At 53.8% G+C, this 19,027-nt stretch overlaps 1 protein-coding gene across 1 annotated transcript; it reads right to left on the bottom strand.

Annotated features, from left to right (window-relative positions):
- Positions 1–906: 906 nt before the first annotated feature.
- Positions 907–12,481, bottom strand: KCNG4 (potassium voltage-gated channel modifier subfamily G member 4). Its single transcript, XM_045890293.1, has 2 exons — positions 11,723–12,481; positions 907–1,680 (listed from the first exon to the last, which is right to left on the bottom strand). Exons 1-2 carry the CDS (start codon positions 12,479–12,481, stop codon positions 907–909), a joined length of 1,533 nt encoding a protein of 510 aa, XP_045746249.1.
- Between the last annotated feature and the right edge of the window lie 6,546 nt (positions 12,482–19,027).

Genomic DNA, 19,027 nt, shown 5'->3' with positions numbered 1-19,027 from the left:
AGTGGCAGCTAAGGGGCAGACCCTAAGGCCGCCCACATGTCTTCACTGAAGCTTTGCTGCATCCATGGTGGCTTAGCTGAGGGCATAAAGCCAAGGTCCCTAAAGGGCTCAGAAGCCAGTGGCAGGAATGGTTCTCTCGAGGGCCCTGCAAGAGCTAGCCACAGTCAAGGCCAAGAGCTGGATAACTGGAGAATGTCCCACCAAGAGTCCAGTTGGCCAAGGAAGGCTTGCTGTGCTGGCAAGTGGCACTCCTGCCCAGGTCCCAGCCACATCAGGAGGAATGACAGGCCACCGGCTCCCCATGTGGGGTTTAACACAGAGGCCAGTTCTGCCTTCTTGACTGAGAGCTTCCAGAGGTGGGGAGGAGGCAGCGGCATTAGGAAAATGCCACTGGTGGAGGGGAGTGGAAAGAGGACATATTGATCTCTGCTGGAACCCATGATATAGGGCTGGGTGGGGAGATCTGATCAGAAGGGTCTGCAGTGACTGGCCCCTCCAGTTCCTGGTGGTAGGGTGGCCCTGGAAAGAGAGTCTCCGGGGAGGAATGGAGTTCTTTAGGCGTGGTTCTGTGGGCGTCTGGAACCCAGGCTGGGGTGTGGAAGACTGCAGGGGAGGAAGGAGAGTGGAGGATGGCAGACCTAACAGGAAGAGGGGATGTGCTTGGTGATGGGCACAGAGAAAGGAAAAGGCAAGGAGCATCGATAAGGTCAGCAGGAATCATGGCGGCCAGTGGGGGCCAAGACTCACAACAAGCAAACGCCTGTGGCCTTGAGCCCCTCCTAGCTTTGGGAGTGCTCCTGGGGCTCTAGAAACATCCCACCGGATGGTCTACACCTTGGTGCTCTCCAGCCGGGTCAGCCGGGGGCGATGGGTTGCGGTCCTGCCCTTCTCACGAAGCGTTTTGAGTTAAACGTATTTAGTGGGCAAGGCGGGTCCCTCTGGGATCATCAGGTCGTCGACGTCGCTCAGCAGCTCGTGCTCACTGGCCGAGGCGGCGGTTTGCTGGTGGCGGAGGCGCGCCTGGAGTTGCTCCTGCTCCTTCTTGAGCTCCAGGTAGGAGTGCGAGAAGGTGTGGAAGATGGACGTGGCTGGGAAGGCCATGATGAGGATCCCACTGAGGATGCTGCTGAGGGCCACCATCTGGCCCGGCACGCTGCGCGGGACCATGTCTCCGTAGCCCACCGTCGTCATGGAGATGACCGCCCACCAGTAGGAGGCCGGGATGCTCGTGAACTCCAGCACCCGCCCGGACTCATTCTCCGCCACGTAGACCAGAGGGGAGAAGAGGGTGACGGCCACGCAGAGGAAGAGGAGGAGCAGGCCGAACTCGCGCGTGCAGCGGCGTATGGTGAGGCCCAGGGTCTGCAGCCCCAGCGAGTGGCGGGCCAGGCGCATCACATAGAGGACGCGCAGAGCCCGCAGCACGCGCAGCGCCAGCCCCACCTTCTCCAGGTACGAGCCCCCGCCCGGCCTCTCGCCGTCCTCCCGGGGCTCGCCCGACACGGCCAGCGACACGTAGTACGGGGAGATGGCCAGGATGTCGATGATGTTCAGGGGCTCTTGGAAGAACTGGCACTTGTCCGGGGCCTGGACAAGGCGCAGACAGAACTCCAGGGAAAACCAGGCCACGCAGACGGTCTCCACGATGAAAATGTAGTAGCACTTCTGAGAGCACTCACCCTGGGGAGGCGACAAAATGCAGAAGGAGAGTGGTGGGCAGCCGCGCTGGGTAAGGGGGGAGTGACCGTGCCGAGAAGCGACTCCATGTATCCATAGTGAGATTGACATCAATATCAATTTCCATATGTATGGATATAGATTCTCTATATATTATATCGTTTTTCTCTATATTTGTGTATTATCTATTATCTATCTATCTATCAATCACGATTGAGTTCTGTGTGCTGTAGACTCTCATTTGTCCACCCAGATCCCCTTTATGAATAGTTCTCAAGTTGCGGCTGGGCACGAGGCCAGTCAGCTAGATCAGGGACCACCCTTTCCAGCCTCCCTGGCATCGAGGTGTGGCCAAATAACTAAGAACCCACCCACAAAATGTGAACAGAAGCGATGTGTGCCGCATCCCGTTCCAGGACTTAGGATGTTGGCATGAGTTCCTACACACTCTTCTCCACTGTCAGCTGGGACAACCCACATGACCCTGCAACCCAGCTTAGAACCTACAGATTGGACCAACGCCCCAGGGGAGGATGGAGTGGGAAGGTGGAAACAATCCTGGGTCTCAGGTGAGAGCTGCCCACTCACCTTGACCCCTCTTTGCAGGAGAAATCAACATCTATTTTGTTTTTTTTGTTTGTTTGTTTTTATTTGGGGGGGAGGGGCAGAAGGAGAAGGAGAGAGAGAATCTCAAGCAAACTCCATGTCCAGCGCAGAGCCAAACACAGGGCTCCAACTCACAACCCTGAGATCATGACCTGAGCTGAAATCAAGAGTGGGTGCTTGGGCGCCTGGGTGGCTCAGTTGGTTAAGCGACTGCCTTCGGCTCAGGTCATGATCCTGGAGTCCCGGGATCGAGTCCCGCATCGGGCTCCCTGCTCGGCGGGGAGTCTGCTTCTCCCTCTGACCCTCCCCCCTCTCATGTGCTCTCTGTCTCTCTCATTCTCTCTGTCTCAAATAAATAAATAAAATCTTAAAAAAAAAAAGAGTGGGTGCTTAACCAACTGAGCCACCCAGGTGCCTCAACATCTATTTTGTTTAAAGCCGTTCTCTCTCGGGGCCTCTTTGTAATAGCGGCCAATCTTCGGCTTCACTAATATAAGCCCCTTCTGTGTACCGTGCCCTGCTCTAGAGCTGTCACACCGCCCAGTGATGTTGTGAGCAGGCAGTGTGACCCCGTTTCGTGTCCGGGACATGGCTCGAAGCAGTGAAATGACTTGCCTGAGCTCATATGCAAAGCAGATGGTCTCTCAGCCACTGTAGGCTATTTTGTAGCTTCCTTGCCTGCCATCCCTCATTCATTCATCCAACAAAAACACAAGGAGGGCTCACCTGTGCCAGGCTCCTAGGCCCTGGGGGTAAAGTAAGAGAGAAGCAGATGTCGCTTCTGGGAGCTTGGAGGCCAGTGGGGCAGAGAGGGCTCCTGCGTCCCTGGTGCAACCTTGTGATGTGTGCGATTGCAAGTATTCACACAGGGTCTGTTTGCCTCCAGAGACTGCAGCTAGGTGGGGGCTGTTGTGGATTCAGTTTTGCATCGTTCATGCTCCCTGCCTGGCTCCTAACAGAAAATTCCACTAGCCCCCGTGCTACTCAAACTGTGGTCCTCGAACCAAAAGCATCGGCCTCCCCTGAGAACTTGTAAGAAACGCAGATTCTTGGACGCCACCTCATCCCTAAGGAATCAGAATTTGCGTCTTAACGAGACTCCCTGTGATTCATGTGCACATCAAAGTTCAAGAAGCTCTGGCCTAGTGCAGTGGTTCTCAGCTTTGGCTGCACAATTAGAATCACCTGGGGGCTTTGAACCCCCCCCCCCCATGCCTGGGCCAGGACCTCAGAATTCTAATTTAGTTGATTGAGGTTTGAATCTGAGCTGTAGAATTTTCCAGAAGTCCCATAGATGATTGTAATGCAAAGCCAGAGTTTGAGAACCTGACTCCAAATACTATGTGTATATATATATATATATATATATATATATATATATGTTGGCATATACACATCATATATATCTATATGATGGATGAGTGAATGAATGACCAAAGCCAGTTGCCTGAGTGCAAAGCAAGGTGTTGACAACTGCAGTTTTCTTTGGATTAAAAACCTCTGAAATGGAAAAAGAAATTATTTCCAGTGCCTGGGCCCACAGGAATACTGAACTGAAATGAAATGCTCTTTATGTCTGGCCGCTGGAGGAAGAGGAACGGGTGTTCTGTCCCCATCTCAATGTGCCTGTCTGTGTCTGTGACATGGGTTCAAATCCCACACTTCCACTTACTCTGCAGACCCATTGTCCCCCCTGGACTTGTGGTTCTCTACCCTGGGAGATGGGTGGTGAATGGAAACGAGGACTGTGGCTGTCTGTGTGCCGTGATCCGCCGGTTACAGACACAGCCTGCCCGGTCAGTATAAGGGCAACAGTACTCTTCTCCTCTTGCTGGATTTTACAGGAAGGGGAAGAACCTCCAACACAGGAGGTCTTTGCCACGACCACCTGGGGTTTGCTTCAGCATCCTGGAGAGCTCAGGAATTTTGGACCCTGACTCCCCAGTCCTGCTGTAGACTCGCTCTGTGACCTTGCAGGAATCACTGCCCCTCTCTGTGCTTCCGTTTCCAATGAAGAGGTTGGAACAGAACCGGTATTTCTCAAAGCTGAGTCAGCACACCCCACATCAGAATCCCCCAGAGTGCTTGTTATAAATGCAGATTCTTGAGCTCTCATCACAAAATCAAGGGGCCCAGGAATCTGCATTTTGGCAAGCCCTCCGGTTGACTCAGAGGCGCCCGGGAGGTTTTTCAGACTCTGGGCCAGATTGTCCCTACAAGGCCACTCTTGTCACTGACATTCTGGGAGTTTTCCCCTTGGCTTAAGACTTCCAGTAGCCTGGGAATAACCTTTCCAGACCAGTGACCCAGAGGTAGGGCAGGCTCTGTGGGTCCTCCCTCTGCCTCCGTGCCGGCATTTGGCTATTCAAGACATGCACCACCCACCTCCCTCCAGCCTGGCCTGCCGGCCACCTCCCTGCACTGCAGCAAGCCCTCTGCCGCATCACCACCCGGCACCACTCTGCTCAAATCCTGCAACCACTGTCCCAGCCCTGGTCCTCCGAGAAATGCGTTCATGGCGGGGATGGATGGGGCCTGAGCCAAGCAAAGAATCCCCAGGCCAGCCATAGTTGAAGAAAAATAGGAGGGAAATTAAAAACTGACTTTTTCCCTCTCTGCGAAGCTTCTGGTGGTATTTTGTCAGTAGGGTGAACAACTAATTCTGGTTTGCCCACAACTTTCCTGCTTTGAGCACAGAGAGTCCCAGGTTGCCAGAGCCCCTCGGTCCTGTGCAAATCCGGATGGGTGTCACCCTCCTGGTGGGCCTTGTCCCTGGAGGAAAGAGGTCTGCTCTGATTGCTCCATGTAGTGAAGAATGTGAGTCAGGTCTATGACGACCGGGGGTGAGCAATGCCACACTGTGGGGGCTCCCACACAGCATGGGGGGGACACAACAGCCTGACGCAGAAGGAGATGCACTCTGTGTTTCCATTGATGTGACACTCAAGATAGTGAACAAAATCACCAAAACAGCTGGGAGTATAAAGACAGAAAGTCCTAAGTGTTGGTGAGCCTGTGGAGAAGTTAGAACCCCCAGCATTCTGGTGGGAATGTAAATGGTGCAGATGCTGCGGAAAACAGGTTGGTGGTTCCTCAAAAGTTGAACACACGTGGGGCGCCCGGGTGGCACGGTCGAGTAAGCGCCCGACTCTTGGTTTCACCTCAGGTCATGATCTCAGCACGGAGTCTGCTTATGATTCTCTCGCCCTCTCTCTCTGACCCTCCCCAAATAAATAAATCTTAAAAAAAGGTTTTTTTTTTTTAAATTAAACACACGTTTTCCATATGACCCAGCAATTCTACACTTGGGTATATACTGGCAGGAACTGAAAATATCCATCCACTCGAAAACTTGTCCATGAATGTCCACAACAGTAGCCAAATGTGGAGTCGACATAAATCCCCATCAGATGACGAATGAATAACCAAATGTGTTCTATCCACATGATGGAATATTTTTCAGCCCTAAAAACGACCGATACGCGCTACAGCACGGATGAACCTTGACAACCTTCTCCGTGAAAGGCCAGATGCTGCATGGTTCCTTTTTTAGAAATGTCCAGAGAAGGCAACCCGTGGGGACAGAAGTACATGGATGGTTTCAGAGGCTGGGAGGATGGGGGAGAATGGGGAGCACCTGGAAGCAGAGGCAGGGTTGTTTGCGGGAGGATGAAAATGCTCTGGGACAGAAGTGATGGTCGCACAAATGTACCAGCGATGTGAGCACGTTAAAAGGGTGCCTATTAGGATGTGAATTATGTCTTAATACACAAGAAGCCAGGGCCCGAGCCTGAGCTGCCAGGTCAGCTGGGTGAGGCACTGAGGGGTCCCACAATTTTGCCCCAAACCCTACCTCAAACCTTGAGAGCAGGGTGGCTCTGAAGGGCTCTGGGGTCAGAGGACAGGCAGGGCTTTCAGAGGGCAAGGCCACGGGCCCTGGGGGCCCATATGGACCGGCTGTCCCACGGATGCTGCTGGTACAAAAAGGGCCAGTTCCAGCAGTTCCACCTGGGAGGGACTTGGGGCCAAGGTCTTGACCTTGGAGTTTTCCTCACACCCTGGGACCTTGGACATAGGGCCCGAATCGGCCACTTCCCACATCCTGGTAGCTCAGTGCTGGTCCCCAACCACTCAGCAGCTCAGGCCTTCTTTCTGCCTGTCACTTCGTGCCGTGGCCCTGGCCTCTGGTCCAGGGCTGTCTCCTCTCCCTGCTGACTCATTCCTCTTCCCGGCTTCTCCTTTCCCCAGGAGCCAGTTTTCTCTGCCTTCTCTTCCCTCCATTCTGCCCCTTCCTACCCCTCTCTGTCCTCTCCCTCCCAGCCGCCCTGCTCCCCAGCCCTGGGACACAGAGGCTCTGGAAGTGTGGGCAGGAGGGGCTGGGCACGGAGACAGGGACGTGTGACGAAGCAGGAAGAACAGGTCAACTACCGTGAGTCAGGAAAAGTGGGTCCCGTCCCGGAAATGGGGACTACCTCTTGCTGGCCTGGATATAGGGAGACTAAGCTGAAGGCGGAAAAAAAAAACAACCCCAAACCAAAAAGCCAGGTTAAGAAGAATTCCCTGGAGCAATCGCCAAATATCACTGAACACAGGGAAGCTACTGAGAGTGAGGCAGTTTTTTATGGAGCTGATTCATGATCCAAGAAAGGCGCAGGGGAGAGAAGGACATCATTCCAGCGAGGGGCCCCTCTAGTTCCACCTGGTCTTTAAAAAATCTCTCTTGCCTTCCTTCCCCGGCCCCCTATCGAGATGCTGAAACTACAGACGGGAGGGAAAGCACTTTGCACGGCTGTAACCAGTGCGCATCTCCCACAGCAAGGTCCCCAAACGCCCCCAGCAAACCTCTGGGGCAGGACTAGAATCTAAAGTGGAGGAGAAAGGAGTGAAGGCTGAGCTGGCGGGGGGAGGGCAGTTTGAGCCTGTCCTTGCCTCCCCTGGGTCTCCGGCGCAGAGGAGGCCCCCGGGAAAGGTCTGCTGAACGCACGACTGAATGAAGAAAGAAACAGAGAAGACATCTGAGCAAATGGCTGCTGACCTGGCTGCTGACCAGGCCGCTGGTGTTTGGGTTCCAGGGGCCGGGAGAGGCGATGAGCAAAGTGGACAAGCAGGTGGAGTGCCAAGTTGGAAGGGGGTGAGCTGAGTCCCAAAGGCTGCATAAACACGGCCAGTGATGGCTTCGTGCTGGCAGGCGCAAGATGGATAGGACCGTTGAGTCCTCAGCACCAGCATCTGAGTAAGGTGAGGAAACAGAGGCACAGAGCAAGAGAGGGGCTCGTCCAAGGGCGGAGCCCCGGAGTGGCGGTGCTGGGATCTGAACTCTGCACTAGGGAGCTAGAGATTCTGGCTCCTCACCGTGGTGCACTCCTGCCGAGCCGCTGAGGATCTGGGGAGCAGCAGAGAGGAAGGGAGGGGTCAAGAGAGATGGGGCAGGTGTTCAGTCCAAGCGGCAGTGACCTTCGGCCTCCCCCCCCCGAGGGAAGGGGGCGCCCTGACCAGCAGAGCTGCCCAGCCAGGGCCGGGGCCACATGGAAAGGGTGCTGGGGATGAATGGCGGGGTGACAGTCATAACAGAGGACGCAGGCAGAGGGAGGCACGGAAATGGCAGCACTCACCCCTGGATGATGGGATAAACAAACTGGCGTGTAGAGACGGGACCTATTACTGGGCCATAAGAAGGATGGAGCACTGGGCCAGGCTACTGTGTGGATGGGCCCTGCAAACACCACGCTGAGTGACACAAGCCAGCCCCCAAAAGGCCACATGTGTGTGATCCCATTCGCACACCGTGTCTGGAATAGGGAAATCCACAGAGGCGGAAAGCAGAGCGGTGGTTGCCCGGCGCTGGGGGAGAGGGACGGGGAGTGAGTGCTAGTGGGGATGGGGTTTCATTTTGGAGTAGTGGAAATGTTTTGGAACTTGATAAAGGCGGAGGCTGCGCAACATTGTCAATGTACTGAGTGCTACAGAACTGTCCGAAGGCAAGAGAGATTTTTTAAAGACCAGCTGGAACTAGAGGGGCCCCTCGCTGGAACGATGTCCTTCTCTCCCCTGCGCCTTTCTTGGATCATGAATCAGCTCCATAAAGAACTGCCTCACTCTCAGTAGCTTCCCTGTGTTCAGTGATATTTGGTGATTGCGGTTAATTTTATGTTATGTGAATTTCACCTCAATTACAAAACAGGGGACAAGGATGGGCAGAATAAGAGCTCCAGGAAGGTTAAGAAATTTGTCTGACTGTCTCCAGCACCTAGAAGAATGTCGTTTGTAGGCACTCAGTAGCTTGTTGAATGAAGGGAAGGGTGAATGCTGTGATCTCCTGTCAGCTAGGACCTAACAAGTGAATGCTGTTGGGACTGACATGTGCTAAGGGCTTCTCACGCATCAGCATTGTTCCTACTGCTTTATGCAAATTACTCTTTTAGTCGTCATCATAACCCCATGGGGAGAGGGCTGGGAGCATCCCCATTTTCCAGGTGACAAAACTAAGGCTCTCAGAGGTTAAGTGACTCTCCCGAGAATAACACTGAGTTCATGAGCAGTGAGGCCAAGATTCAAACCTAGAGGACCTGCACTCTGGCCCTCCTGCTGGACAGGGATGTGCTTCTCAAACCCTGGCGGCCTCAGAAACGCCAAGTGCTGCTGAGCTGAGTGTCCAGATAAGAGGCAGAGCAGCCCAGCACTGAAAGCTGGTGTTGTGTGGTCCTAAGGAGACAGGTTTTAGAACCAACTGGTAGGTGAGCTCAAACCCCAGCTCTGCCACATAACTGTGCGCTTTAGAAAGGGATAAAACTTGCCCGAGTCTCAGTTTCCTCGCCTGTAAAATGGGGGTGGTAGTAGTACCCGCTTCCCAAGCTGTTGCAAGGACTAAGTCCATCCATCCAATGCCAGCCTCGTGAAGGGCACGTAATAAGCCCCAGTTCTTTCCTCCCTTTGGGGATGAGCTCTTCCAAGGAAACCAGAAAAGGCTGGATGCACCTGGGAGGTGCTTAAGAATTTGGCATGGTCCTTCCTGTCTACACCGCCTCCTCCCTCCCCTATTTTAATTTACCAACCTCCAGTGCAGACCCTTCTCCCCAGCTGCCAAGTTTACTCCATGGGAGGTCACTGGAAGAAGGTAGAAGAAAAAGCAAAAGGAAAGCTGTCTCTGCCAACCAGTGTGGCACCGTGTCTGATGGGGGAGGTCTGTGGGTCCCAGCCCTGGCGTGTCTGTCTGCCCACGTGGCATTGATTCATCTGAGCAGATGCTGCTGGGCCCCCAGGCCGACATGGCCCCCAGATCTCCTAGCTGGGCCTGCCCCCAGAAGCATTTGGCCAGCTGAACATCCCCAAGGGCAAATTCGAAATATCGGACACGCTTGGTGCTGGAGAGAACATTGTCTTTTTATGTAAATGAAAGACACAGTCTTGAAAAAATGAAGACCGCCTCCCCAGCCTCCTGGCTCTCTGAATTACCGTCTAAACAGTTTTTTTAAGGGCAGCGTCTCCCAGCCTCTCTCCAGGCAGCAAGCACACACGAAGGTGGTTTCCACAAGGTGAAAACGCAGAGATGCACCCCGGGCATGGGCATGGCCCCTTTTATCCTAGGGGCAATCGGCAGCCTGGCTCCTGAGCCCAGACTTGGGGCTGCTGGTCCTGCGGGCCTCCCAGCGACCTCTGATTTGATCTCCTGGGTCCCCTGTCAAACCAAGCCTGGGTTCAAATCTTGGGTAATTTTCAGAGCATTAGGTTTTGAAAAGACCTTGTCCCTCTGCACAGTCTAAATCCTGGCTTCTGGGAAATCCCCGAGGAACAGGTTTATGGAAATCGAGGGGTCCTTCCTCAGCAGCTGGGATCAAGGGCACGCTTCTGGGGGCAGGGGACCAAAGCCACTTATTTTGTCCTAATTTTTTACCGCAGTGTCCAAGTGTAAATATTTCTGTGAACAAGCAGGCTCTTAAGTCACATGATTTGGTGCTAAAGGATAAAACAACGTCTGGATGTTTGGAGCTATAGTCCTCGCCCTTAGGGAAAAAAAGCTGTTCGAAAGTCGAAAGTCGAAACGTTTTGGTTGGTTTGCTTTAGGACAAAACATTTATAGGTTGCACAAGATACATTTTATTCAATAAATATTTATTGAGAGCCTACCCTGTGTAAGGCAGGGGCTGGCTCTCCATCTAAGTCCCCTCCTTCTGGAAAGTTCTCTGGTCCTACCATATTGCCCTGGGATATATCCTTAAGGGAAGGGAACTTCTGTGGACTGACAACGATTATGGGCCATACACAGGGTTCATTATCTTATGTATGTGTTCTAGTTATCAGCTCCCTCCGTCTGCCATAATGTAAGTTCCATAATTAAGGTGATGGGGAGCAATGGAGGAACGTAGAGCAGGATAGGAGCAATATTTTCAAGTAGGAAACAAATCCAGTTCTCAGTTCGAAGCTCTCCAATAAACTTCCCAATGAAATATTAAGCTTTTATCTCATTTCTCAGACTCCCTGGCCCCTGGGGGTCTCCCACAACTTCCTGGAAAAAGAGTGCAGGAGTGGGCAAGAAAACCTTTCTTCTGTTGCTTCCTGGGGCAGAGTCACTTAGAAGTTAACTCATCTCTGAGTTCCCCATGCAGTGAGACTGACTGGGAGGCTCAGGAGCCAAGTAACCAGCAGGAATCTTGGCCCTCGTCTGCATCTTTGCTCTGTTAACTCCAAGAAAGCTAAAGGCCCTGTGCCTCACTTTCTCCACCTGAACATGGAGCGGGGATGCCCATGAGAACGGTGGCTCAAGAAGGCAGAGATTTGAGCCAGGAACAGTGCATGGCACAGAGTAGCTGCTCAGTAAACACACACGGAGTGTGTGAACCCTTACCGCAATATTACCCATTTTACAGAGGAAGAACCTGAGGTTCAGCGGGGTGAAGCAATTTGCCTGTGGTCACAGAGCTGGGAGACGCAAGCCAGGCCTGCCTGGCGCATGAGCACCAGGGGTAGCTTTGTTAATACCGAGTCCTCTATGAGGCAGAGCCACCTTATGACTTTTGCGGGCCCTCGGTCTTTTCCTCCAAAAAAAAAAAAAAAAAATTAAAATTAAAAATTATCTTTCACAACTGCACTGATCTAAAAACACATCCAGGGCGCCTGGGTGGCTCAGTCGTTAAGCGTCTGCCTTCGGCTCAGGTCATGATCCCAGGGTCCTGGGATCGAGTCCCATGTCGGGCTCCCTGCTCGGTGGGAAGCCTGCTTCTCCCTCTCCCACTCCCCCTGCTTGTGTTCCTGCTCTCGCTATGTCTCTGTCAAATAAATAAATTAAAAATCTTAAAAAAAAAATAAAATAAAAATGCATCCAATCCACGTTAGACAACAATCTCTTTTTCCGTTGTTTTAAAAGCTACTTAGACGTTTTCACAGGCCCTAAGTCTCGGGGGCCCTGGGCCCGGCCTTGGGGGGGGGTTCGGGGGCCACTCACCTTGTCCTCCTCGGCCCTCAGGTCGGGCATGGTGCTGACGCACAAGCTGACCGCGGTGGTGGCCACGAAGAGGATAGACAGACAAGCGAAGACCTTGCCCGGGAGCCCCGAGCGCGGGTTTTCCACGGTCTCGCGCAGCCAGTGCATGAAGACCCCCCAGCGCGAGGGGTCCCCCCCGGGGCGCCGCGCCTCCGGCAGCAGCGGCAGCGTCTCCCGGCCGCCGTGCAGCTCGGCCAGCCCCTCCAGCTTGCGGAGCAGCTCGCCCAGGCAGCACCTCTCCAGGCGGGCCTCCTCGATGCCCCAGTAGACCAGCTCTTCCCGGAAGGACAGCGCGCACATCTCCCGCAGCAGGGCCAGCCTGCCGGCCGCCAGGAAGCTCACGATCATGCCGAAGGCACTGGGGCTCCGGTCGAAGAAGAACTCCTGCTTGTCCTCATCATAGTCGTCGCAGAGCTGCGCGATCTCCTCGTGGTTCCGGCACAGCCTGAGCTTGCTCAGGCGGCTCAGCGGGAACTGGTCCAGCGTGCTCCAGGGCAGGACGTACCGCCTGCCCCCGACGTTGACCAGGATCTCCTTCTTCAGGTCGGCGGCCGGGGAGGCGTCCAGGGCGCCCACCTTGCGGGCCCTGCGGTAGTAGAGCCCCTTGGAGGGAGTAGAGGACGGCGGCAGGCGGCCGGGCAGGAGCTGACTCAGGGGGCTGCAGGAGCCCCGGTGGCGGCGTCCGGGAGGCAGGCCCCTGGCTCTGAAGGGCATGGGCATCGCCGGAGATGCCCTACAACGGGGCGGGGGGGTGGGTAGGAGAAGAGAGGGCAAGGCAACGGGGAAAAAATTCACTCTCACTTTGCAGCAACTGCATCTGTATCCTTCATTTTTCACCTCTTCCACCCAACACAGATTTACTGAGCACCCATTATGCGCCTGGGATCTATCCGTGACCAAAAAGAGGATGGCATCCCTTCCCTGGTCAGAGCTGTGCCACTCCCAGGCTCTGTGGTCTTGGGCATGTGGCCTAACCTCTCTGAGCTCAGCTTCTTTCATGCCAATGACAAGACTTGTACCAATCTTACAAGGTACGGTGGGTAAAATAGAGCTTAGCAGTGTAGGAGTTTCTCAAGTTCACTGCCAGGTTCCGATCCCTTAGGGACTGCCGGCCCGGGTGGATTACTCAGCCCCTCTGAGCCCTTTGCTTCATCTGTACAGGCTGGGGTAGTTTGGGAATCCACCTCACTGGGCACGGTGAAGGTTACATGTGGTAATATACATGAAGCGTTTATTTGGAACACTTCTAGATGCTTCTGAGGTGCCAGGCACCAATCTACATGCTTCCCCTATATTAACTCACCCCAACACCTCCATGAGGTAAACATCAGTGTCCCCACTTCACAGATGAGGAAACTGAGGCACAGAAAGGTTAAGTAACAAGGAATGTGACAGTGCTTGGCACAGCGTCTGGCTCTCCGGAGTAGCTCCACAATGATCTTATTTCCTCCCTCCTTTGGAGGACTTTGCTGTCCCCCGTGTTCACGGGGTGCTTGCCTCAGCCACCCTTGCCGTGTAACCTTGAGCCAGTTACTCCCCCTCTCTGGGCCTCGGTCTTGTTATCTGCAAAGTGAAGGGGCTCTAATGCTCTCTCCATTTCAGACCTATTTGAGGCACTTGAGTGAGAATAAGAGTTTTAGATTTAGCCCATGCATTTAAGCCCCTGTCCTCCTCGGCACCCTGCAACCATTTCCTACGCTTTTCATTCCAGCAGAGCTGTTTCCAGAGCATCTATTATAACCTTACATTCCAATAGGCACTCCAATCAACGGAAGAACTCGGCGGCTGAATGGAAATAAAAGTTCCTCTCAATTTCAGAGCCAGTTGGATTCCGGCAGGCAGCAAAGAGGTGAATCACAGCCCGTGCATTTCACGCTCGCTCACCGCGCAGCGTTCTGGTACTCCGCACGCATGACTTCCTTTACAACGTATGGCCAGAGGAGGAGGAGCAGCCTGCGGAGAGAAGACTGTTTTGAAATCTGGGGAGTCCCTCCCGAGTGTTCTCATCTTCCGAGTGCAAGCCCCCAGACCCAGAGAGCTGAAGTGACTCCCCCAAGGTCACACAGCGAATCCAAATCCAACCCAGGACTCTGTCTCCCAGCCTGAGGCTCTTTCTAGAACACGCCCCCCCCCCCAAAAAACACCCTCTGCCCTGTCTGCATTCAATGCACAAACCCAACTTTGCGATCCACTGTCCCCCTGAAACAGCCAGCACACAAAGCTCCCATCCCGAGCACGGGAAAGGTATGCATTCAAGACGGCACTTTGGACAAGCCTGTTCAGTGTCCTGCAAGCCCCCAGCCCTGCCGCAAACACTAACTTCTTCCCCCGAAGTTTAACTCACCTTCCTGTCTCAGGGAGCCCTTTTCTTGCTGTTTCTCTGCAGGGCCAGGGGAGCCCATGTCTCGATGGCCAGGGAAGAGACAGGTTCGTGGTGGAGATGAAGGAGAAGAAAAGAAAAATTCCAAACACGGCAGTTTCTGGCAGAGTTAGTTTCCAACCTTTCTTCCCTTGCCTCCTCCTGAAGGCAGAGGTACGTTCATTCCGCATCTCTCTCTCCAGCAGCTGCGGAACAGCCCTGGGGCACTGGGCTGGGGTTTGTACAAGGACCCGGAAGCCCCTTCCCCCGGGAGGGGTGACAGTCCGAGGGGTTCGTGCTGGGAGGGAGCCAGCCAGCCGTCCTGCCTCAGCAGCGGGCTCTGTGCTCCGAGCCCCAAGGGGACAGCCGGTGTGGTCCTGCCAGAGAAGCGGGGGCGGGGGGTTGGTGGTGGCTCAGAAATAATCTCTCCATCACCAGGCTGCTGCGAGCAGCCGCGGCAGCCGCTCTGCCAATGGCCTGGGAGGCAAGGAGAGCTGTCCTTCCCTCCCCTCCAAGGAGGAGCATAACTCGGAAGGAGCAGAGGGCAACTTGGGGCCGGGACATCTGCAGCTACCTGTCCCCGCACCCTGGAGGCTCCCGGGGAGGGGCTGCCGCTGATGGGGAGGTCCCGCTCAGGTAAAGGCTGTCGGAGGAGCTCTCCTGCTTCTCACCAGCCCGGGGACAGGCTCGGTCAGAGAAGCCCAGTATCCGAGCACTGGCTGGGAGCTCCAGAGGCTGCCTGCTGGACTGGGAGGAAGGGTGAGTGTGGAGTCACACACACCCGGATCCCCTGCTCCCATGTGAATGGCTGGGTGACCTTGGGCAGGTGACTTAGTGCCTCTGAGCCTCAGTTTCCTTGTTTGTACAATGTGTAGGAATGAGAGGGGTTCGGAGAGGGCACACCAGAAGCCAAGAGGCTCCTACTGTGGGTTTGGCTTCCGGGTTGGTGAAGAGGAGGGGGCACGGTTCCAGACCTGGGTCCTAGCCGCGGCTCTGCACCACCTTGCTGTGTGTCCTTGGTCAGGCCCCTCACCTCCCTGGGCCCCAGCCTTCTCACTGGTCAGATGAGGACAGTGGGGGCCGTGATGGCGCAGACCGCACAGCTGCCTTGCCCTGTAGGTGCTCCATGTACATCGGCTCTTCTTAATTTTCTTAAGAGGTTCTGGGGCCCTGTCTCTTGGCTTCCAAAGGTGAGTTATCATCAGTTCCATTTTGCAGGCGAGGCCCGGAGGTCCAGGAGAGAGGTTCGCTCAAGGTCACCTTGCTAGTGGGAATCTGCGCATGACAGAGACTTTGAGTTCTGATGCAAGGGTTTGGGAGGGGGGACGGTCCGAGCGTGGGCCTTTCTCAGCTGCCTGGAAGGGTGGCAGCAACCGGTGGCCTCAGTGGGCTCTCCGTGGCCCGGCCTGTGGGGATCAATCCAGGCGGGAGCAGAGGATCCAGAGGAATAGAGGTGGCCAAGGGTGGTGGCTTTCACATTGCATTGTGTGAAACCCAGGTGTTCTGCAGCAATGATCACGGGGTCTGGAACGAGGGTGACAAAGGGTAGGATATGGGGATAAGACTCCCTGCCTCAAAGTGGCGGCTTCTCTCTGGCTGGTTTCCCATAGTGAGTGTGACGCCAAAAATGCCAGGGCCCCACATGGCCCAGTCTTCACACACTCGGCCCACTCAGGGAGACCCCAGGGCACCTGTTAGTGATGGGCATGCTCTACCCCCGTCCCCTGGCCCCCCAGTTCTCTCAGACTCCAGGGCTGCTCCCATGCCTCTCATAAACCAGACTCCAAAATGATCTTTCCAGCTCATGTTGGTTTTTTCCCCTTCCTCTTCCTGTCTCCCTACCTCCTCTAGCTCTTTATTATTGATCTCACCTTAACCTCTGACTAATTGCCCCCAGCCTGTCAGTTCTCTTTGCTTCTGGAGTGCGTGGGTTCAAATCAAGAATTTATTTATTTCATTTATTATTATTTTTTTTAGAGAGGGAAGGGGGAGGGAGGGGAGAGAGAGGAGAGGAGAGGGGCAGAGAGAGAGAATCTTAAGCCGGCTTCATGCCCACGACTGTCCGACTCAGGGCTCGATCTCACAACCCTGAGATCATGACCTGAGCCAAATCAAGAGTCAGATGCTTAACTGACTGAGCCACCCAGGCACCCCCAAATCAAGAATTTAATACTTCCCTGCTGGGTGACCTTGAGTAAGTTTCTTAACCTCTCTGTGCTTCAGTTCCCTCTTCTGTGAAATGAAAATGGTAGCCCCCCCCCACCCCCCACTGATTTGTCGTGCGGACTGAACAAGTGAATTTTCACTTATAAGGTGCTTACAAGAGTGCCTGGCGTGAAGGAAGTCCCATTTAAGCTCTTGCTCTTATTATGAGTATTATCTTCTGTCCAAGTCACACAGGAAAGATTTTGTTTGAAGACAGGAGTTTGAAAAGAAGTTTTAACTGCTGTTAAAAAGGGTTTTTAGGGCGCCTGGGAGGCTCAGTTGGTTAAGCGACTGCCTTCGGCTCAGGTCATGATCCTGGAGTCCCGGGATCGAGTCCCGCATTGGACTCCCTGCTCAGCAGGGACTCTGCTTCTCCCTCTGACCCTCCCCGCTCTCATGTGCTCTCTCTCTCATTCTCTCTGTCTCAAATAAATAAATAAAATCTTTAAAAAAAAAAAAAGGGTTTTTAAAAGAACACCGGAGTACAAGCCCCTCAAATCTCATAGAGGGGACGAGGGGATCATTGTCTGAGCTCTCAGGGCCAGGGAATAGCAGAGCCAGGCTCAGTTAGGACTCACAGTCCAGTGCTCTTTCCACAGCCCCAGTGCCGTCTCTCAGGGCTGTCACTTTCCCAGGGCTAGAGGACTTTTAACTTTAGCCTGGTCCCCAAGCCCACCAGCCCCTGCCCCAGAGCACTTGCGGAGTCCTTCCATGTGGCTTGGTAAAGTTCCAGTCACCTTTTAACTTTAATGCCACTGCCTTCCACCCCCTTGTTCCTTCCTTCTGTGTAACCAGGGAAGGTAGGCTGGCCCTGGCCTTTCCAGCATCCTGCTGGTCTTGGATACAGGACCGCCTATGGCAGCCCATCCTCTCTCTCTTCTGAAGGCCTGCGACCTGCCAATTTTTTTCTGATAAGGGATGACCCACAGTGGCCACGTGTGAGGGAGTCTCCCAGGGCTGCTGTAACAGAAAAGATAAGCACCGTGGCTTAAAACAACACAAACATATTATCTTGCAATTCTGAGGACCAGAAGTCCAGTATGGGCCTTCAGGGGCTAAAATCAAAGTGTTGTCAGGACTACATTCCTGCTGGGGGTGATGGGGGAGAATCCAGTCCCAGGGGCTGCCCACATTCCTCGGCTGGTGGCCACCTCACTCAGACCTCTGCTTCTGCCCTCACGTCTCCCTCTCTGACCCTCCCACCTCCCTCTGATAGGGACCCTTGTGATTGCATTGAGTCCACTGGATAATCCAGGATCATCTCCAGATTTTAAGATCCTTAACTTAATCGCATGCGCTCAAGTTCCTTTTGCCACGTCAGTAACATATCTGCAGGTCCCGGGGATTAAAATGCAGCTATCTTCAACTCCAGCAACTGGCTCTCGTCCAGATCAGTGAAATCTGAATTTCAGTGTTTGGGGCCCTACTTGTAGGATGGCTTTGAAAGCTCCCCATGGTGATTTTATCATGCGGCTGGGGGTGGGAATGGGTGCCTGAAGTCGGGAGTGACATGATCAGGTGTGCATTTTCCAGAGCTCACTTGAGCTCACTCAGGTATTGCTAGAGACAGTATAAATCGGGACAAGCCTCATCAAGGGCAGTTTGGCCCTATTGATCAAAATAAGAAATGCAGGTGCCCCGTGACCTACAACCACTAGGATTTATTCGGCAGAGGGGCACGTGCAAAGATAGACGTATAAAGTTATTTTACAGCACTCCTTGTGGTAGCAAAGGATTGGAAGTGACCGAAATATCCCTCGTTGCGGGACTGGTTAGGTAGATGGTGATTGTGAAGGCAACAGAGAGCGCTGCAGATGTTACAAAGAACCTGGGCGGTCTGCACGAACCAACGTGGAAGGACCAGCGAGATGCATAAAGTGCAAGGTGCAGAGCAGATCATACTGAAGGCGCTAGTTTGTGTAAAAATAGACAAGAGAAGCGTGTGTGTGCATAGAATATGTATTTCTCACAAATGGGTAAAACACTGGAAACTGGGGTTGCCGCTGGAAAGGGAAACCGAAAGGTTTGGAGAAGGGATGAGAAGAAGAGGGGATTTCCTTTTCTCTCTATATCATTTTGTATTGTTTAATTTTTTATTTTTTTTAAAAGATTTTGTTTATTTATTTGAGAGATTGAGAGCATGAGTTGGGGGAAGGGCAAAGAGAGGGAGAAGCAGGCTCCCCACTGAGCAGGGAACCGGACGAGGACGAGGGGCTTGATCCCAGGACCCTGGGATCATGACCTGAGCCAATGGCAGACGCTTAACTTACTGAGCCACCCAGATGCTCCTATACTGTTTAATTTTTTAAATCGATGACATGTGTTGATTTAAAAAAAAATTTTTTTTTTAAGTTAAGAGGCATCCTGCTACCAGTGGGGGTTGGAGAGGAGCCAGCCTGGAGGAGATCATTTATTCGACCTGGCAGGAGGTGATAGGGGGGTGAATAAGGCAGTGGCTGTGGGGCTGGAGGAGGGGGAAGGCCAGGAGAGTAGCGAGAATAGACAGATGGAATCACACGGAAGGTGCTGAACGAATGGCAGCTGATGGGCCCTACCCTGCAGGCAGCTGTCTCAGCCTCTGCCATACCCCATCAGGGAGATTTGGTTAGCGACCAAGGCCACAGACCCCATTGGAGTGACCTGATCACAGTCTCTGGGCCACTGAGATCATTCATCGTGACCTCACTGGGGAAACTGAGGCA

Source organism: Mirounga angustirostris, unplaced genomic scaffold, assembly GCF_029215605.1.
Source record: "Mirounga angustirostris isolate CCGP_5_RB_7025 unplaced genomic scaffold, mMirAng1.0.hap1 SCAF_16, whole genome shotgun sequence".
Taxonomy (NCBI): Eukaryota; Metazoa; Chordata; class Mammalia; order Carnivora; family Phocidae; genus Mirounga; species Mirounga angustirostris.
Note: the sequence above shows the minus strand (reverse complement) of the source record. Positions and strands in the feature narration are given on the sequence as shown.